Genomic DNA, 19,256 nt, shown 5'->3' on the forward strand with positions numbered 1-19,256 from the left:
CTGGGACAACTGGATATCCACATGCAAATGAAGTTGGACCCTTACCTCACACCATATATAAAACTTAACTCAAAATGGATTGGAAACTTAAATATAAGAGCTGTACCTATAAAACTCTTAGAAGAAAACATAGGGGCAAATAGGCATAACCTTGGTTTTGGATTTATTGACATAGAGAGATGTTCTTTTTTTTGTGTGTGTGGTACGCGGGCCTCTCACTGTTGTGGCCTCTCCCGTTGCGGAGCACAGGCTCCGGACGCGCAGGCTCAGCGGCCATGGCTCACGGGCCCAGCCGCTCCGCGGCATGTGGGATCCTCCCAGACCGGGGCACGAACCTGTGTCCCCTGCATCGGCAGGCGGACTCTCAACCACTGCACCACCAGGGAAGCCCTAGATGTTCATTTTCAAGTGAAAAAGCAGGTCACTTTTTTTTTTTACAAATGTTCATGTAAACAGATGAACACATTACATAGAATAATTTTATCAGCAAGGTGTTTTCAACTGCAGGTAAGAGAAAACTCTAGGTCAATGACTTCACAATAGGGTCATGCCGTTGTGCCAGTAATCAGTGTATTGCTTTTCAACTCCAAATTCTTTCTTCCATAGTGAATGGAAGTATTCAGGGGTCTTTGGCCATAAGCCACAGAAGCTGACTTTGGCTAACTTAAGAAGAAAAACGGGCATTCCCGGAGTCCAAGGGAGGCTCCTCCATAATAATCAAGACTGCATTAAGATTGTCTTTTATACTGAGCACGATGCTGAGTTTTCTCAGTAGAGGGCGCTAAAGAGACACTGCAGGAGAAACAGGCCTTTCTCTCTGGTTCCCGCAGCTGCACCAGTGGTCAGCAGCACAGGTATGAGGCAAAGGCTGGGTAGCTGTGAGTCAGATGGTGGAATTCTCAGACCCTGAGGAGGGCTTTGGGATCTTTCCAAGCTGATCTTAGGTGATGGCGCCCCAAGTGGTGAGCGGTCTAACTTCAGCGGAGAGAGCCAAGCTCCTGGTTCAGAAACCTGAGCAAATCCAGGTCCCACCGATGCCCATCTTCCTGTTGCTATTAAAGCAAGCTTCATCAAGTCTTTCTTTTTGGAAGAAAAGCTCCAGGTTTTCAAGGAGGGACCATCACAGGTCACCTATCCATGCCTAGTGCTTGGCAGAAGGAAAAACGTGGGTTTTGAGAAATGGCTCCCCATAGTGGGGCCTGGGCATCCTACTTTTCTAAAGTACCACAATTATCCTAGGGGCACAGTCAAGGATAGAACCACTGGATCAATCTCTTGAGCCCTGGGGTCAGAATTCTGACTGCTGTTCACTTCGCGTATTACCTTTTTTTTTTTTCTTTTGCCAATAGGCAACTGTTTCTCATATTCTGGGCACCTGCACTGGAGATAGTGAGGTGCTGAGGTTCTCCCACAGAAGGAGCAGGCTGTGTGACCCAGGCCAGACCAATCAGATGCTCCCTCTCTGGAGCAGGGCCTTAAATAGGTGGAGCTCCTGTCACCTGAGTGGTGGTGCTCTAAAGTCTTTGTCAGACGACTATTCCCAAGAGTCTCTTTCTGGCCTTCCAGAGCTGCCTTGGTTTTCATCCCATTTCTGAGTCTTCCAGCCTCCCTTGGACTCTGGGAATGCCCATTATCCTTCCAGTCTATTCCCTCTTGCTAAGTTAGCCAAAGTCAGAACCTGTGGCTTATGGTCAAAGGCCCCTGACACTGACAAATGGAAAAGAGGGGACTCTGGATCCACGGCTGCAGGGAGAGGGCACACTCTGAGCTGTCCTCAGTCCTTCTGAAAGGAAAACTGAATAGTGGGGGCCCCTCTGGGGCAGGATGCAAATCCTAAAGTGGACTTCAAGGCCTTACAGGACTTTGGCCCACCATTGTGCTCCTTGTTTGTGCCACTCCAGCCCCACTGGCTTCTCAGCTTGTCATCACACTCTGTGGGCGCACTCCCACCTCAGGGTCTTTGCACTTGCTGTTCCCTTTGCCTGGAATGCTCTTCCTCCAGAAATCCCCACAGCCTACTCCTTTGCCTTTGCTCAAATGACATCTCTTCAGTGGGGCCTCTCTCCGCTACCCCGCTTCAAAATACAAAGCCCACCCGTCTGGGCCCTCCCTCTCTGCTTTGCCTACTTTATTTTTCTCCAGAAGCTTCCATCCTACTATATCATCTGCTTATTTATTTTGTTGTCTATTCCCTAAGCCCCACAAAGTGAGGCATTTTGTCTGTCTTGCTCACTTCAGTATCCCTAGCACAGTAACCTGGCACATAGTAGGTGCTCAATAAATATAGATCTGAGATGCATCCTGGGTGGATGCAGTCAGGAACTTTGTGGAACAAACCTTGGTCCCAAAGAGCCCATTGCCTGCCCAGCCCTGGAGATCCTGGCTGACAGGTGCCCCTATTGGGGTCCTGCCAGGACCCCACTCTCCCAATGACCTGCATGTGGGGGAGGGAGCCCCTCAAGGCCTGGCATCTCCTGGATGGAGAACCGGTGTGCCTTGGAAGATTCTTAATAATACCGCATACCTCAAAGATATGGCGGCTTCAGTTCCAGATCATCACAAAAAAAGCGTGAATAGCAAAATAAAGCAAGTCACACAAATGTTTCAGTTTCCCAGTGCTTATAAAAGTTATGTTTATACTATACTGCAGTCCATTAAGTGTGCAATAGCATTATGTCTAAAAAAATGGACATATCTTAATTTCAAAATACTTTATTGCTAAAAAATGCTGTCATGCAAGCCTTCATTGAGGAGTCAATCTTTTTGCAGGTGGAGGGTTTGAAATATTGTGAGAATTACCAAAATGTGACAGAGACACAAAGGAAACGAATGCTATCGGGAAAATAGCACCAATACACTTGCTAAATTCAGGGTTGCCACAAACTTTCCATTTGTAAAAAACAAAACCCACAATATCTGCAAAGTGCAGTAAAGGGTATAAGACACAAGCAATACTTTAGTTGAAAATAGACTGAAATCTATAAGTTGACTGGGAAAATGTGAACACTGACTGGATATTTGTTGTTATTAAGAATTTAGTGTTAGTTTTTAGGTCTGATAATGAGATTGGGGTTTTGTTGTAAACAAAAAGAGTTCTTATATTTCAGAGATACACTGAAATATTTATAGATGAAATGATAATGGTGTCAGGGGGTAGGACACAGATGAGGTATAAAAAAGAAAAGATTGGCTGTATATTAATAACTGGGGCCATCCCCAGTTATAATAAATCCGGTTTATTATGCAATTCTCTCTACTTTTATATATGTTTGAAAATGTCCATGGTAAAGTTTTTAAAATGAAAAAAAAAGCAAAGCAGAATAAAACGAGGTATGCCTGTAATAATAATAATAACAACAACAACAGTAATAGTAGCAGCACAGCTATCTTTTATGGTTGCTGGCCTTTTTTTCCTAGGTGTGTGCTAAGCACTTTACATTCAGTACTTCATTTAAGTCTCATATTATTCCCATGAGGTGATCATATTATACCCACTTTAAAGATAAGAAAACCGAAGCTAGTAGAGTGTCGATAGTAGCCCCACCGTCTCCCGCCACTTCCAAGCCTGGCACACAGCAGACATTGAATAAATGATGCTGTCCTTCCCGGCCGCATAGAAGGCGGGTGGGCATGGAGGTGTGGGGGCGGTCCCTCAGGAGGGAGGTCCAGGCGCGGGATGCGCGGGACGCGCCGGATGCGCGGGGGTGAGCGTGTGTGTCGGGCCGCGCGGAGCCTCAGCTAGGGCCTGGGCGGCCCAGCGTGGCTCTTCGGAGGGTGGGGCAGCCGCGGCCCGGCCTGACGTCTGGCGCCTTGACCGTCACTCGGCGCTCGCCCCGCCCCGCCGCGGCCGCAGCAGCCGGGAGAAGCCCCTAGGAGCCACCGCCGCCGGCCGCACTTGGATCGCAGCGGGCGCAGCCATGGCTTCAGGGCTGGCGGGTAAGGGGACGCGGGGCGCGGGGGCGGCGGGAGGGCAGCCCCGAGCCGCGGCCCCCAGCCCTCGGCTGAGCGGCAGTTCCCCCGTGTCACCCCACAGAGGCGGAGACCCGGCAGAGGTTGCTGCGCACCGTCAAGAAGGAGGTAAGTGCCGGGCGGGGGCCGGGGGCGCGACCCACAGGGAAGGGAGCCACCGCAGCCAGCCCGGAAAGCGTCTGCAAAGGAGCGGTGGCCTCCTGGGGTGTGGAGCTACCCTGCGTGGGTGCTGACCCCACGGGGCTAGAAGCGGGTGAGCTTGGGGGTGAGATTATTGGTGGGGGGCCCTGGGTGTTTTTGTGCTGTGTGCAGGGGCGACTGCTGTGTGAGGGTCCTCCAGGTGGAGGCACACCTGGATGTGTCTGAGTAGGACCCCCTCTTGCGGAAGAGCAGGTTGGTGGGTCTCGCCAAGGTGAGAAAAGCACTTGGCGGGGCTGACAGGGCATGTTGCTGGGGGCGGGCTGGATGGGACTGCAGCAGGAGCACGAGACTTTGGGAAAGGGGAGGAAGTCACTACGGGGAAATAAAGCTCCCCACCTACCCCTCCCCGAAATTCTCAGTCCTTGGAGCCACCCCCAGGAGCCAGGGAACTCCCTCCCTGAGAGTCCCAGGTCAGTGGGTTACTCCATTTGAGGCATGTGTGCATGCTCCCCTGGCAGGCAGGTCCCCCCTGACCCCCACCCCACCCCACCCTCGAACGAGGGTGAGAATTAGTCAGGGTTCAGCTGCCCCTCTGCCCCTTCACTCTCCCTGGGGTTAGACGGAAGCCCAGTCTAGCCTTAGAGTTAATAGTTCATGACTTCTCGGAGAGTGGGAGAATCTATAGTGATGGGTGCCTGGGGAAGCATTTAGATACCTGGACTGCGTGTGTTTTTTTGTGTGTGTACGTGCATGCACATGTCTGTGTGGGTGAGGACATGTAGCTGTGAGTATGTGTATCTGAGAACATGTGTGCATCTGCCTGGAGATATCTAAGTGTATCTCTATGTGTACATGCATCCGTGTGTCTGTGTGTTTATCTGTTTTTGTGATTATGATGTGTATCTGTGTGATGTGGGAATCTCTGTGAATGAGTGAGGTTGTGACTGTGTGTGTGCATGTGACATGGGATGCATGAGTCTGTGTGTGAATGAGTGAGCTGTGACCATGTGTGTATGAGTGAGGCTGTGTCCGTGTGTGTGCATCGCCCTCCTCATGTCACCCGCATCCCTCCACGTGGGACCCCATTGCTGCTGAGCCTGCCTCACATCTGCATCCTAAGTGCTCAGCCCTAGACCAGGAATGGCCGCAGACCTCGGGGGCTGACCTGATCCTGTGCCTCTGTGTATGTTGAGGGTGTCAGTATCTGGTAACAGTGCTGTCCACCAAGAAGCCCCTCCCCGCACGGTGGCAGATACCACCAAGGGCAGCCTGGAGGCTGGAACCTGTTGCTGCCCCTCCCCGCTTGGGGAGCGTGGGCATGTGTCTGTGCATATGTCTCAGTGTGTGGCATGTCCCATTGTTGCTAAAAGAATCAGCTCCAGGCTGACTGCCCATTCTAGCGTTTCTGAATAAGGAGACATACAGGCTACACGGAATCCCTCAGAAAGGCCCAGAACTTTTCAGCTCAGGCCTCTTAGAGACCCCTGTGGGGACCTGAAGAAAGCTCTGTCTAGACCCTCTTTCCATCAAAACCTACATATTCTGATTGTTTCGGGGGGAAGTGTGTATAGACCTCCCGCCCAAAACCCTTCAGGTTAAAAACATACAATTTTTTTGTTCATTGTTTAATTAAACCTAGGTGTAATATGTGCTCCCCAAATGTTTTCACCTGGAGTGGCTGTGTTTTTAAGGAAATGCTTGACTGGTTCAACAAGAGGTTGGGGGAGGGGACCTACAGGCAGAAGAGCTTGTGAACATCTTGGAGGGAGTGCTTCCCTGGTTCTGGGCAGGCCTCCAGCTGGGGCCCTGAACCCAGCTCTGCTACCAGCTCCCTCGATGCCCTGGACAAGTTCCTTCCCCTCTCAGGGACACAGTTTCCATATCTGGAGGAGGGAGCATTGGTTCAGTGTCCCTGGAGGTCCCATCCATGTCAGTCTAGTTTGGGTTATTGGCCAGGCTGTGGGGGACTTTTCCCCTGGTGGCCAGCGGTCTGAGGCCACATTCTCTCTCCTGAGAGCAGCTGAGTTTGGGGCTTGCGATGAGCTTTCTGCCTGGCTCGAGGCTGAGGCCATCTCCTGGTCAGAGGGACCTCTTGGCATCCTGCTTGATGCCTGGGTGGGGGGCAGGGGGGGCGGGGTGCAGAGGCAGAACCTTGCAAGTTTCGGCAAAGGACCTCGAGTGCCCATTGACCCCGATCTGCAATCAGAAGGCAAGACTTATAGTTGCAAGTTGATAGCTGTTTCTAAATTTTGCATTTCGTGGGGCACATCGTTTTAGTAATTAGTGCTTCCACTTTCTGGGGGCTACTCTGTGCCGTATCCTGTGTGCACAGTAATTTTATGAAGTGAATGAGGTTGTTCCCATTTTCAGACAAGGAAACTGAGGCTCAGAGAGGAGGAGTGAATTCCTCAAGAGCACACAGCCCAGAAGGGACTTATCCCCCTGGTCTGTCTGGTGTTAGAGCCAGGCTGTCTTACCCCCTAAATCACAAACATGCCCATCCACATCTACACAGTGCCACAATCTCAGCATGTGTGGGTGGTATAATTTCCATTGTACAGATAAGAAAACTGGCCCAGAGAGAGTAAGCGAAGTGTTTCAAGGGCACAGAACCAGTGAAGGGGAACAGTCTTCTGTGAGCCCCCTGTTCAGCATGGGTGCCCCCAAGGGCGTGGTGACAAATCCATGCCCCCCAAAGCAGATCTCCTCTCTCCTTTCCTTCCTCTGCCTACCTCTTTGGAGAGCATCTCCAATGGAATGGTGAAGGGGAGCTCTTTGCTTAGAAAACTGGGAATTGATTGAGGTCTTCCTTCTCTCCACCCTCTGGGTTCAGAACCACATCCCTGCCTGTCACAGCCTCGCCCAGAGGCCCCTCCCATCCTTCTTTCTGGAAGGGGCGGCTTAACAGTCAGTTTCTGTAGATAAGCCAAGCAGGTCTGCAAACTTTGTCTGAGCCACTGAAGCTACAAAGGCTAGTAGAGCCTGTGGGGCTGGAAGTTCCATCTAGTGCTGACTCAGCTGGGCTCTGTGGATCCCACAGTGAACAAGATCGGCCCTGCCCTCTGGGGGCTTACATTCCAGTACGGTGGACAGACCCTGACAGACATCCGAATGTAATTAAAAGGATGATTGCAGGCTGTGCACTGAGGTCTGAAGTAGAAGCACTTGGCATCACAAGAACATATAACTGCATGCAGGTGGCTCAGGAGGGCTTCTCGGAGGAAGTGATGTTTAAGAAGATGTGTGAAGGATAAGTAGGCTTTTTAGGTGAAGGTATGAGGTAGCAAGAGACAGAGGAAAACCATTCCTGGCAGAGGGAACTGCACATGCAAAGACTTTGTGGCTGGAGGGAGCACTACAGACAAGGAATGGAAGGACTAGGAAGTGGCTGGAGTGCAGAGAGAAAGGACAATGGTGCCACATGCAGAGGGGGCAGAGCATGTGGTCCTCTCCTAAAAGCAAGAGGAAAGGAGTGGGGAGGACATGAGGAATATGGAAAGAAGAGGGTGGAGCCGAAACTCATTGCTTATCAATTGTACAACTTGGACAAGCATCTGTCTTTACCTTCACACGTATCTGGGTTTCAGTTTATTCATAATGGGGGTGAAAATTACTCACCTATCAGGGTAAACCATGTGAAAACACCCACCACGTTAGTCTGAGCTTCTCCAGGACAGGAATCTTTTTATTTTCTGTCTCCCCAGCACCACCCAGGGAAAGCTGGGGACAGCGTGGCCTCAGCATAATTTCCTCCAGTTAAATCCAACCAACTCTATCCTGGCTCCTTCCTGGCTCGATTAGCCCTCCCCTCCTTTTCCCTCCCCGCCTCCACCCCTTAATTTTGTTTTGGTTCCCAGAGCCTCAGGGACTGGCTTCCCGTTGCCATGACGACTGCCACTAAAGGAGCTAGCCACGTGACACGAGTTGATAAGGGAAGCAGAGTGTCTAACTGCCTTGTTTTCCTGCCTCAGGGCTGGGCCTGGGAGGCCTCTTAATTGGAGGGGAGAAGGCAGGGGCTTGTGGGCCGGAGGAGAGACCCTGGGAAAGAGGCAGGGCGATGAGGTGGGTGCTAGAGAGGAAGCTACGCTCTGCACACTGGAGCTGGTGTGAGGGCTGTCCTGGGGAGCCATCCTCACAGTGGCTGAGCTGGGCTTGTCTGGGGACTCAGCCTCCCAGCTCCTGAGTGGGGGATCATGAGAGGGGAGGTAGGTGGGACGTGTTGAGAAGGTTGGAGGAAATCAAGAGGGAAACAGCTGATGTTAGTACTAGGACCCTGTGGTGGTGTCAGTCTAACCCGGTGGCTCTTAGTGAAGGAGGGGGCACAATTTTGCCCCCCAGGTAGGATTGCCAGATAACATACAGGTCACACAGTTAAATTCAAATTTCAGATAAACAACAAACAGTTTTTTAGAATGAGTATGTATTGCTAAATCTGGCAACCCTACCCCAGGGGACATTTGGCAACATCTGGAGACATTTTTGGTTGTCATAGCTGCGGGTGCTACTGGCATCTAGTGGGAAGAGACCAGGAATGCTGCTCAACATCCTACAAAGCACAGGACAGCCCCCATCACAAGGGAGTATCCAGCTCAGAACAGCACTACTTTGCTGATTGGTCCCCACATGCCACCTTCTTTACTCAGAAAGACAGCCCTAAGAGGGAGAATAACCATCTCCTTCACTTTATAGAAGAGGACCTGGAGGCACAGAGACGGTAAGCAGCTCACTTTAAGGTTGCACAGCCAGCCTGTGGAGAAGCCACATTCTCAGGATCTGAAGGGTGATCCTGAGAGGTAGGGAGCTACAAGCTACAGCAGAGTCCCCGGAAGCAGGCTTGGGGGTCAGATGTGTGTAGGGGAAGGAGATGAGTCAGGAAAGGTCCATTAGCCCCAGCTTGTGCAGGGCTGTGGATGGCAGGCGGCAGCCTTTGCTCCATCAGATAGTAGGGAGCTCTAGAAGATTTATGAACAGGGGAGGTCTTGCTTGGAGTTGTACTTCAGGAAGTTTCATTTGGCAGCAGGGGCCAGGACAGACCCTTTCTGCCAGCTCTTAGAAGAAAACTTCCTCTCTTCTTTCCTTCTTTCCACAAATATTTATTGAGCATCTACTAGGTGCCAGGCACTGTTGTAGGAACTGCAGACTGAGAAGTGAACAAAGCAACATCCCTGCTCACGTGCTCCCGTGAAGCTTACAGTCTAGTTGGGGGACAGATAACACGATAAATATAGTGACAGGAGCTATGAAGAAAATAAAGCAGGAAAGGTGGTGGAGAGTGGTGAGAAGCGCGCTCCAGAGGGGGCACTCTGGGATGGCCTTTCTGACAGGGTGACATTGTCTGCTTGGCAGACGTCTGTGGGAAGGGTGTTCCTGACAGAGGGAACAGCATATACAAAGCCCTTGAGTGGGGAACAGTGAATAGCGAGGAGGCCAGCGAGGCTGGAGCAAAGGGAAAAAGAATGAAGGAGGATGAGATGAGGTCAGAGAAGGAACAGGAGGCCCATCGTGCAGGGCCTGTGGCCCTCGGAAGCTTTGGCTTTTACTCTGAGTGAGATGGGAGCCGTGGGGGGATTTTGAGCATGCGGGGAGTGTGAGTTCACCTATGTGTGGCTGCAGGCAGGCAATACATGGAGGGGACAAATGAGGATACAAAGTCATTAGGCAAGAGAGGAAACTTCTATCTAGTTCTTTCCGAGCTTTCCATTCTTGGGCTGGAAATCACAGCCCCACACTCCTCTGCTGGGCCAAGTGGAGGTTCCGAAAACGCTTGCTGATCGAATGAACAAAAGCAGGAATACTGGGTGGGATATTTTGGGGCTCCCTGTTGCTTGCAGGGTTGACTCAAATCAGTTGGTGTGTGTCGTGTTTTCGAACTTAAAACGGCAGAAGTTCTCATGAATAATGCAGCTATATCCACACATAGTCTGGTTTGATGCTTTTTTTGTATCTCTGGCAATGCGGCTTCCGGGAGCTTTGGATAGTGGTGGGCTTGGGTTCGATGTGATGGGGGTGGCAGGAGGGACTCTGGCTTTCCTGCCTAGATATGTCTCCCGTGAAGTCTGGCTGGGTCCCCCCTGCAGTAACCTCCTGAGGGGCTCTGCGAGAGGGTGGTAGCTTTTGCTGCTGGTTGGCAGGTGGGAAAGTGCATTTCTGTCACCCAGTTGGACCCACAGTTGTTGGCTGCAGACCCCAGGATGGGAGGTGAGGACACCTGAGTCCTTGTCCCAACTCTGCGCCTAACGACCTGTGGCCTCCTAGCGGGTCCCTTCTCCCTGTCTCATTCTCCTGCTTTTTAAGTGGACAAGGTCGGACGGCTCAGGGATTCTAAGAACATCGAGCCATCTAATTTGACCGGCATCTCTTTACAAGAGCCAAGTCTCTCCTGTGTTTCCTCTACTCTGAATTTGCCAAGTCTGTATTTAAGACTTATTATACTCAGTAGCTGATAAGACTTTTGGGGAGCCTTCACTCAAGGAAAACAAGGGCTCGACTAAAGCCATTCTGATGGGATCAAGTTTTTTTAAACAGCATTTACTGAGCATTTTATATGAATGACTTCATTTAAGTATCTCAGTGCCCCGTGGAGTGGATAAAACGTTCTCCCTAATACAGAAGGATATTGCGGCACAGAGATGGCAAGTAACACCCGTGCGGTCGTGGAGACTGTAAGTGGTACAGCTCGGGGGTCTGGCTCCAGGACCCAGCTCTGCGCTCTGGAGCCAAAACCAATGTGGTTATAAGCTGTGACGAGAGTGTGGAGTTAGGGATAAGGCCAAGCTTTGGAGCCAGACAGCCTTGAGTTCAGGTGGCAGCCCTGCCGTTTAGGAGCTGTGGGAATCTCTCTGGCTTGAGTTTCCTTGTGTATCAGATGGCCAGGGCATCATCTACCACTCGTTTATGCTGTCACACGGGGGGTTTGACAGTATTTGTGGAGGGACCAGGCACAGTGCTTGGCTCACGCAGTTAAGAGTGAGATGGAACTCGTTTGCAGAAGGACATTTTGCTGCCCTTTCTGGTCACGTTGAACTTGCAGATGCCCTCAGCATGGGATCTTGATCTCCTTGGGTAAGCCTCGGGCTGGGGGGTGCCAGGACCACAGCAGCGGTGCTGTAGCCTAGGAAGGGGATCCAGCGGGACTGAGCCCTTGAGTAGGAGTCTGCAAGGCTGAGTCTTGACTGATGGCATTGCCATCCTCGGTGGGCAGCTGGAGGTTCCCTCTGTGTCTGACTGCTCATCGGCCCCCATGGAGGTAATCCCTCAGCCTCAGGAGGTCAGAAACCCTCGTGAGCCTGCTGGCCCTGCCGCTTAGCTGCTGTGAGCCCCCAGGTGAGGCAGCTAGGAGGGCTGAACTCCAATGGGGGCAGCGTATTTTTCTTTCTTTTAGTAGTACAAGAAGATAGGAGATGAATAGTTTTTTTGTGCTTTTTCTTTACAAAATCTTGAAGGAACTCAGATTCTGGGCATTTGTGAAGGACAGTAACAGGTCCTATTGCCGTAGACCCCATACAAAAATCGGATAACTGAAGCCCCAAGAGATCAAGGGACTTGGCGATACTTGGGGCATTGAATGAATTCTCCTCTAATTATTGTTATTTAGTGAATTATGTTGAAATAGAAAGTTAGAATTAGAGCAGCTATCATTTCTTTTTTTTTTAAGAAATAAAGACATTTTTACTGCTACCATTTATTAAACGCTACTCTAAGTGCTTTACTCTGTCTCATTTAATCCACAAAGCAATTTTCCTATAGAGTAGGTACAGAATAGCAACTCCTCTTTACTGAAGAGGAAATTGAAGCTCATAGAGGTTGAGAAACGAGACTAAGTAAGGTCACACAGCTGCAAAGCAGCAGAGCAGGGTATTTTAGCCAGCCCCGTCCAATTCAAGTTGGATGATAACTTGCTAAAAAAAAACTAGTTAAAACAGTAAATAAACATATAAATATAAAGCAGAAAGGGAAAGAGAGGCTAAGAAATGGATCTATTGGTTCAAGGGTTTGGGAAGTTTGTAGTGATCCGGCTTTATGTACAGCTGTATCCAGGGGTTCCAGTGATGTTATCAGGACCATCTCTCTCCATCTCTCTGTGCTGCTTTTGTCTGTGTAAGCTTTATGCTTCCTCTCTATGGGGAGGTAGAGGGTTGCCCAGCCGCTCTCAGGAAACAATATGCCAGCTTGACATGGAGACAAACAGAGCTTCTCCTTCCCCACGGTTCTAGCAGAAGTCTTAGGATTACATCTCATCCGACCAGCCTGGGTCATGTGCTCCTTTTGCGCCAATGGCTGTGGGATGGATTGCTCTGATTGGTCAAGCCTGGAGGGGTGAAGTGTGGAGTCAGCCCTGTGAGAGTAAAGGAGGGGACCCAGAGGAGAGTCAAGGTGAAATGACCAGACAGGGAGATGGTAACTAGGCCAACAAACCACAGACATCCACCTTCACAGCCTGAGGGTCCTGCATTTGGAGCTCAGCGCCTAACAGTAGAGGTGGCCACTCTGATGCTCCGTGCCTGGCTGTGATCCCAAGTGCTGCCTGGGGACCTGCTGTGCGCAGGTGTCTGCTGGATCAGAGATTTTTACTCTGGGGTGTGCAAAACCCTGAAATTGTACAAACACTTTGTACTTGCTGTATGGAGAGGGTATCCTCCATCATCCTCAGGACCTGTAGAGGATCCACAACCCAGATACCCTAATACAGTTGGTGTCCTTTAATATGGTTTTAAATAAACCTTTCACAGATTAAAAAACAAAACAAAACATCCTGAAAGATGCTGGGATACAAAGGTGAATACAGTACAGTTTCCCAACCTCCACGTGCTCAGAAATGAAATAGTGTCTCCTAATTTCTAACACAGTGAGTCCTCTAATAATAATATCAATCTCTAATAATAATCATAATGAGCATTATTGGGCACCTACTATATTCTAGACCTGCACTGTCCAATGTGGGCTACTAGTCACGTGTGCCTATTTACATTTAAATCAAGTAAAATTACATTTTAAATACTGTTCCTCAACGGCACTAGGCACGTTTCAATAGCCCCACGTGGCTAGTGATACCATATTGGACGATACAGGGATACAGCATGTCCAGAAAGTTCTATCATATTCTAGACGTTGTGCTAAGTGCTTTATATCCATTAACATATTTGATCTTTAAAAAATCCTTAATAAATAGGACCTACCCCTACCTCAGAGGTAGGGATAGGTCCTATTTATTGTCCCATTTTACAGATGAGTAAACTGAAGCACAGAGCAAGTGAAGTGACTTGCCCAAGGTCGGAGAGCCCGTAAGAACCAGGATTCTAACCCAGCCCTTAAACACACTATCTCACTGCTTTTCCTCTTAAGGTTGGCTGGAGGTGGTTAGTCCATTTTCTGGTCCATCCTGAGTGTGAACCATCTGGGAATTCCGTTTCTTTCTTTCCTGCAGCCGCCCAGACCCCCAAATTCTGGGCAGCTTTCCAGAGAATCTCGGCACCCTCTGGAGTCCGTGTGTGCCTTCCTCATCCTTGAGGCCCGTGGGTCTGCGGAAACAGGGCATGTTGCCAGGGGAGCCGCCACACGCAGTAGGCAGAGCAACCGGGAGAAAGCTGGCGGGTGTCCGTGGTGTGGGCTGAGAATGTGAAACACGCGGGCCCTTTTTCCTGGGGATGGGGGGCGGCCGGGGGATGGTCTTCAAGGCTTCTCCAAGTCCATCCGTGGCTGGGTGTGGGAGTGTTGGCCGGAGGGACCTTTTGGCCAGGATGTCCCCAGGTGAATGGTCTTAGAATCAGGCACTGGGGAAGACTCCTTGTCGAGGGGTCTGGGGCACCTGTGCGGGGTGGCGATGACAGACCTGTTGGTGGGAACCCCATTCTCAGCCCCGGAACACCTCTCCTTCCAGGCCCCGCTGGCTGGCGGGTCTTTCTGCTCTTCGGAAACAATGCCTGGTGCCTATTTATAGCACGTCAGTAAACTATTAACTGGGGCGGGACCGGCAGCAGCCCGGGAGAGGCATTTGCTTCTCCTGCAAGCCCCATAGCCACCTTTAGGGCGTTTAAGAGTGAGGAACCGAAGGGAGGGCTTTTCTAACCCTCTGAAAATCCACATGCCACCACTTCATCATTTATTTATTTATCCGCTCATTCCCATCACACGGATGGGACTGCAGAAGGACACCCCTGTGTCTTTGCCTTCCTTACCTGCGTGGATGTGGTGGGCAGGGTGGAAGGATGTGGGCGTGAGGGTGGGGCAGATCAGTCCTGGAACTGCAGAGGAGAGAGAATCCCGAAAAGGAAGCTTCGATCCATTCCCCGTGGTTGCTGAGGTCCTAGTGCCAGACACCTTCAGACCCCTGCTCTGCGAGGCCCCAGAGCGCCCTGCAGACCACACAGGCTGAAGGCGAGGAGGAGTCTCTTTGGAAGGAGACTCAGCCTGTTTGCCCAAAAGCTGAGACCCCCGCCGACATCCTCCATGAGTGGCAGAGTAAGGTAAAGACATCTTTTTAAGAAACAGACTTTATTTTTTTAGAGTAGTTTAGGTTCACAGTAAAAATTAAATGAAAAGTACAGAGATTTCCCTTACACTCCCCACCCCACACATGCACAGCCTTCCCCACTATGGACCCCCCACCAGCATGGGACATTTGTTACAATGGAGGAATCTGCATTGACACATTATCACCCCAGGTTCATAGCTACGCTAGGATTCAGTCTTGGTGATGTGCATGCTATGGGTCTGGAATGCATAGGGACGTGTATCCACCATTAGAGCATCACACAGAACAGTTTCACTGCCCTAAAATCCTCTGTGCTCTACCCTATTCATCCTTCTCTCCCCCCAACCCCTGGCAACCACCCATCTTTTTACTGTCTCCATAGTTTTGCTTTTTCCAGAATGTCGTACAGTTGGAATCATACAGTACGTTGCCTTTTCAGAGTGGCTTCTTTCATTTAGTAATAAGCATTTCAGCTTGGACATTCTTTTCATGACTATGATTTTCCTTCGGGAACCGACGTGTGGCAGAGAGAGGGAGCTAGGAGGTGCCTGGCGAGCTGGGAGAGATGGGTCATGAAAGATGATGGCTGGGGCAGAGGTGGAGCTGGCAGGCGCTGCTGGACCCTGGCTGTGACTGTGACATTGGGCTTCACTGGGCTGAGGGAGCTGGTGCATTGGCCACCTGGCTGCTAGCGTCCCCACTGTGACTTGGGACTCTGGAGCAGGAGACCTTGATTCAGATCCCAGCCTCTTCACAGGCCAGATGACCTTTGTCCCTCCCAGGTCTGCTGCTTCGTTGGAAAAATGAGAATAGTAGCAATGACACCTATATTATTGTGAATCTTTGGGCTCACATATGTAAAGCTCCTACCCAGCTTGTGGGAAGCATCCGTAGGTGTCTGTTGAATGAATGAATGAACCTACTGTGTGCCAGGGTCGGTGCAGAGCAGGTAGTCATGGGTTTGAATCCCTGCCCTGCCATTTGAAAACCTTGTGCTCTTGGAAAGTCATTTAATCTCACTGAGACTCAGTTTGCTCGTTTGTAAAATGAGGAGGCTAATTGTATCCATTTCTCCAAATTACCACAAGGATTGGATGAGATAAACCCCCTAAACACAGTGCCAGGCACACAGTGAGCACTTTATAAATAAATGCCGGTTGTTCTTACATAAAACAAATGCATAAAGCACCTACTATGTAGCTGCTATTGTGTTTAATGCTTTATATTGAGTTGTCTGAGGTGTTTATATATATTTTGGATATCAACCCCTTATCGGTCATATCATTTGCATATATTTTCTCCCATTCCGTAGGTTGTCTTTTTGTTTCGTCAGTGGTTTCTCTTGCTGTGCAAAAGCTTTTAAGTTTAATTAGGTCTCATTTGTTTATTTTTGCTTTTATTTCTTTTGCCTTCAGAGACAGATCCAAGATATATTGCTACAAAATGTATTATCTTATGCCTTTGAGACAATGCTAATATCTAATACAATTACTAATATAACACTAATATGAATAACACCATTTTATGGATGAGAATGCTGAGGCTCAGAGAAGGGACATGAGTTGCCCGAGATCATGCGTGCATGAGCTGGGATATGAATTCTGGAAGTTTGATTCCAGAGTCCAGTGCTCATGGCTGTGCAGTGGGTGTTACTCTAGGAGTTGGGAAAGGGAGGGGGCATCACATCAACTCGAGGGGGTCTCAGGAGGGAGTAAGAAGGTCACATTATCTGGTTCTGGAGCACTGGGTGGTTTTTCCAGAGCTGGAGGTGGATGTAAGGGTGGGTGGGCATGTCAGGTGGAGGGTACTGCAGAAGCGAATGTCAGGTGGTGGGAGTCACATGGGTCACACAGAAGGAATACACGTGTGACTGGGAAGGGACAGGATTTGGCAGGAAAGGCAGGTGGAGCCACACCATGGGAATAGTTATAGCTTGCCAGGCGGTCCCATCCAGCCCCCACATCTGTGTCTGTGCTTTGGAGCTTCCCAAAATATTCCTTTCCCTCCCCTCCCCGCCCCACCCATCAGCCCCAGCCCTGTTCCAGCCCCTCCCAACTCTCACCTCCTGCGTGCCTCGCCCATATCAAATTAAAAAATACAGAGCCGCCAGCTATTTCCATGTAGTGCTTTTCCCTGCCACACTGTCCGTACATCTGTTCCTTCCTTTGAGCTCCAGGGCACCTCTGTGGGGGAAGTAGCAGGAGGAATTTTTTTTCCCTATGCTTTAGAGTTGGTGAATCCGAAGCCCAGAAAGTTCATTTCTACTTGTACTTCAGATCTTGAGCGTCACCTCCTGCAGGAAGCCCTCCCTGACCTCCCCACCCACCCAGTTTCCTTGTTATCTGTTCTCATAGAACCAAGTTCTTTCACTGCAGAGAACTGGTCTCACTTCGTCATTATCTACCCGTTGGTGTGATTTAGTTAATGTCTTTCCACCTTGCTTGACTGTGACCTCCATGAGGACAGGGACTCTATCTGCTTGCCACCTAATGCTGCACACATAGGAGGCGCTCTGTGAATGTTGACTGACTGAGCAGTCAGTTTTGACAGTTTTGGTTCCTGTGATACGTTATGGGAAGGCAGGTGTTAGCGGAACGTGGAAGAGGCGTGCTTATCCCCGCTTGGGGTATGGAAAGTCCAGGAAGGCTCCCAGGAGGAGGGGACCCCTGGGCAGTTAGCCAGCTGGAGCATGCAGGGAGGGGCATCTGGCAGAAGGCACCACCTAGGCAAAGGCGTGGAGGTGAGCCCATTGCGTTGCCTTTGGGGACCTGCGTTCTGAGGCAGAGCTGGAAATACTGGCCTCTTAAGGTATCGGCTTCTTGTTCTCAGCATCCGGGGTGCCTGCAGAGTGGCCCAGCCTATCCACCTCTCACCCCCCTCACCCCAGTCATTGTCGAGGGGGCCTTTGAGCCACCCCCCTTTTCTCCCCACTTTCCCCACATGCTGAGAGTTTTGTTTTGTTTTTTATTTATTTTTGGCTGTGTTGGGTCTTCGTTGCTGCACGCGGGCTTTCTCTAGTTGCGGCGAGCAGGGGCTACTCTTTGTTGTGGTGCACGTGCTTCTCATTGTGGTGGCTTCTCTTGTTGCGGAGCACGGGCTCTAGGCGCGTGGGCTTCAGTAGTTGTGGTGCGCTGGCTCAGTAGTTGTGGCTCACGGGCTCTAGAGCACAGCCTCAGTAGCTGTGGTGCACTGGCTTAGTTGCTCCGCGGCCTGTGGGATCTTCCCAGACCAGGACTCGAACATTGGCAGGCGGATTCTCAACCACTGCGCCACCAGGGAAGTCCCTGAGAGTTATTTTTAAAACCACTTCGAAGGCCCTCCAGGCATCCTAATCTAACGGTCCTCTCCACCGTGAGTTTCTTGTAGATGTAAGAGTCAGGCTGCCTAGGGGCCTCCATCTCAGAAGCTGTTGCTACCTAAGCATTACTCACCCACCTGCACCACCAGGCACCTACCACCTGAGACCCCAGCTGGTGTGCGGATGCTCTAAGGCCTCCGCCGAGCAGGTGGCAGCTCTGGTGATGTTTATTTAGGCCTCCTATGTGCCACAGGCACTGTGCTGGGTGCTTTAAACCAGGGGTCCCCGTGGCCCAAATGCAGCCTGTTTGTGTGCTGCCCTTGAGCCAGGAGTGCTTTTTACATTACAAAGGGTTGTGAAAACAAAAGAGACTCTGTGATGTAGACTGTACGTGGTCTAAAAAAGAGGTTTGCCAGATTTAGCAAATGAAAATTCAGAAAGCCCAATTACATTTGACTTTCAGGGAAACAGTAATGTTTTAGCAAAAGTATTTACCATTGGCTATTTGGAACATACTTATACCAAATATATATATGTATTTCTTGTTTATCTGAAATTTAGATTTTACTGGGCATCCTGTATTTTATATGGCACCGCTATCCTAAAGCCTGAAGTATTTGCTGTCTGACTTACTACAGAAGAAGTTTGCTGACCCCAGCCTTACACACATAGCAAACGAGATCAGGCATCCGAGGGGCTTAGGACACTGCCTGGAACCCAGCTCCATAAGCATCGGCTACTGGTATTCGTGTTATTGGTATAATCAAAGTGATCACCAAATATATATTGAACTGCTTGTCCGAGGGGCTCAAGGTTTACTTGGGAGAGACGGACACTGAACGAATAAATCCACAGACGTGTAGTGACGATCAGACTGTGATAAGTTCTCGGGTGCCATGCAAGAGACTCCGTTTTAGACAGGGCGGTTCTGAGCACTGTGCCTGTTTTGTCTGTGGAATCCTCACATAGCACCCCTGTGAGGTGGTGCAAACATCATCCCCATTTCACAGATGAGGAAACCGAGGCCCGAGGTCCCCCAGCGAACAGCAGAGCTGGAGTTTGACCTGGGCCTGGTGGCTCCCAAGCCCATGTTCTTACTCACGTCACTAAAATGCCTCCCTTTATATGGTGCCAGCTGTGTGCTGGGTCTCGTTTGAGGTCCCCTGCCTGTATTTTCCGTAATCCTTGTGACAGCCCTGCATACTGGGCCATGTGATTCCCATCGGGGCTTAGAGGAGTGAACACAAAACAGTGTGGAGAGTCAGGGAGGAGGAGCAAGTCGATTTGGAAGCTGGCAGGGTTCCAGGTGGGCAACATGAGGGTACCTGGGTGTGCGCAGGTGGCAGGTGTGAGGAGGAGAGACACAGGGCAGCCCGG

The 19,256-nt window shown here is 50.3% G+C and overlaps 1 protein-coding gene across 3 annotated transcripts in view; it reads left to right on the forward strand.

The window, feature by feature from the left end:
• The first annotated feature begins 3,732 nt into the window (after window positions 1-3,732).
• SGSM1 (small G protein signaling modulator 1) overlaps window positions 3,733-19,256 on the forward strand; it is an 82,339-nt gene continuing 66,815 nt past the window's right edge. The window contains exons 1-3 of one of the 3 annotated variants that reach the window (XM_073790247.1): window positions 3,872-3,936; window positions 4,034-4,077; window positions 8,603-8,824. Coding sequence is in view for 1 of the 3 variants with exons in the window: in XM_004323326.4 (XP_004323374.2) it covers window positions 3,918-3,936; window positions 4,034-4,077 (63 nt within the window). In the remaining 2 variants the exon portion in view is untranslated. Of the gene's footprint in view, window positions 3,937-4,033; window positions 4,078-8,602; window positions 8,825-19,256 lie in introns of all 3 variants that reach the window. The other 2 variants (XM_073790249.1, XM_004323326.4) reach the window with 2 other exon arrangements.

This window comes from Tursiops truncatus, chromosome 13 (genome assembly GCF_011762595.2).
Source record: "Tursiops truncatus isolate mTurTru1 chromosome 13, mTurTru1.mat.Y, whole genome shotgun sequence".
In the NCBI taxonomy this organism is placed as follows: domain Eukaryota; kingdom Metazoa; phylum Chordata; class Mammalia; order Artiodactyla; family Delphinidae; genus Tursiops; species Tursiops truncatus.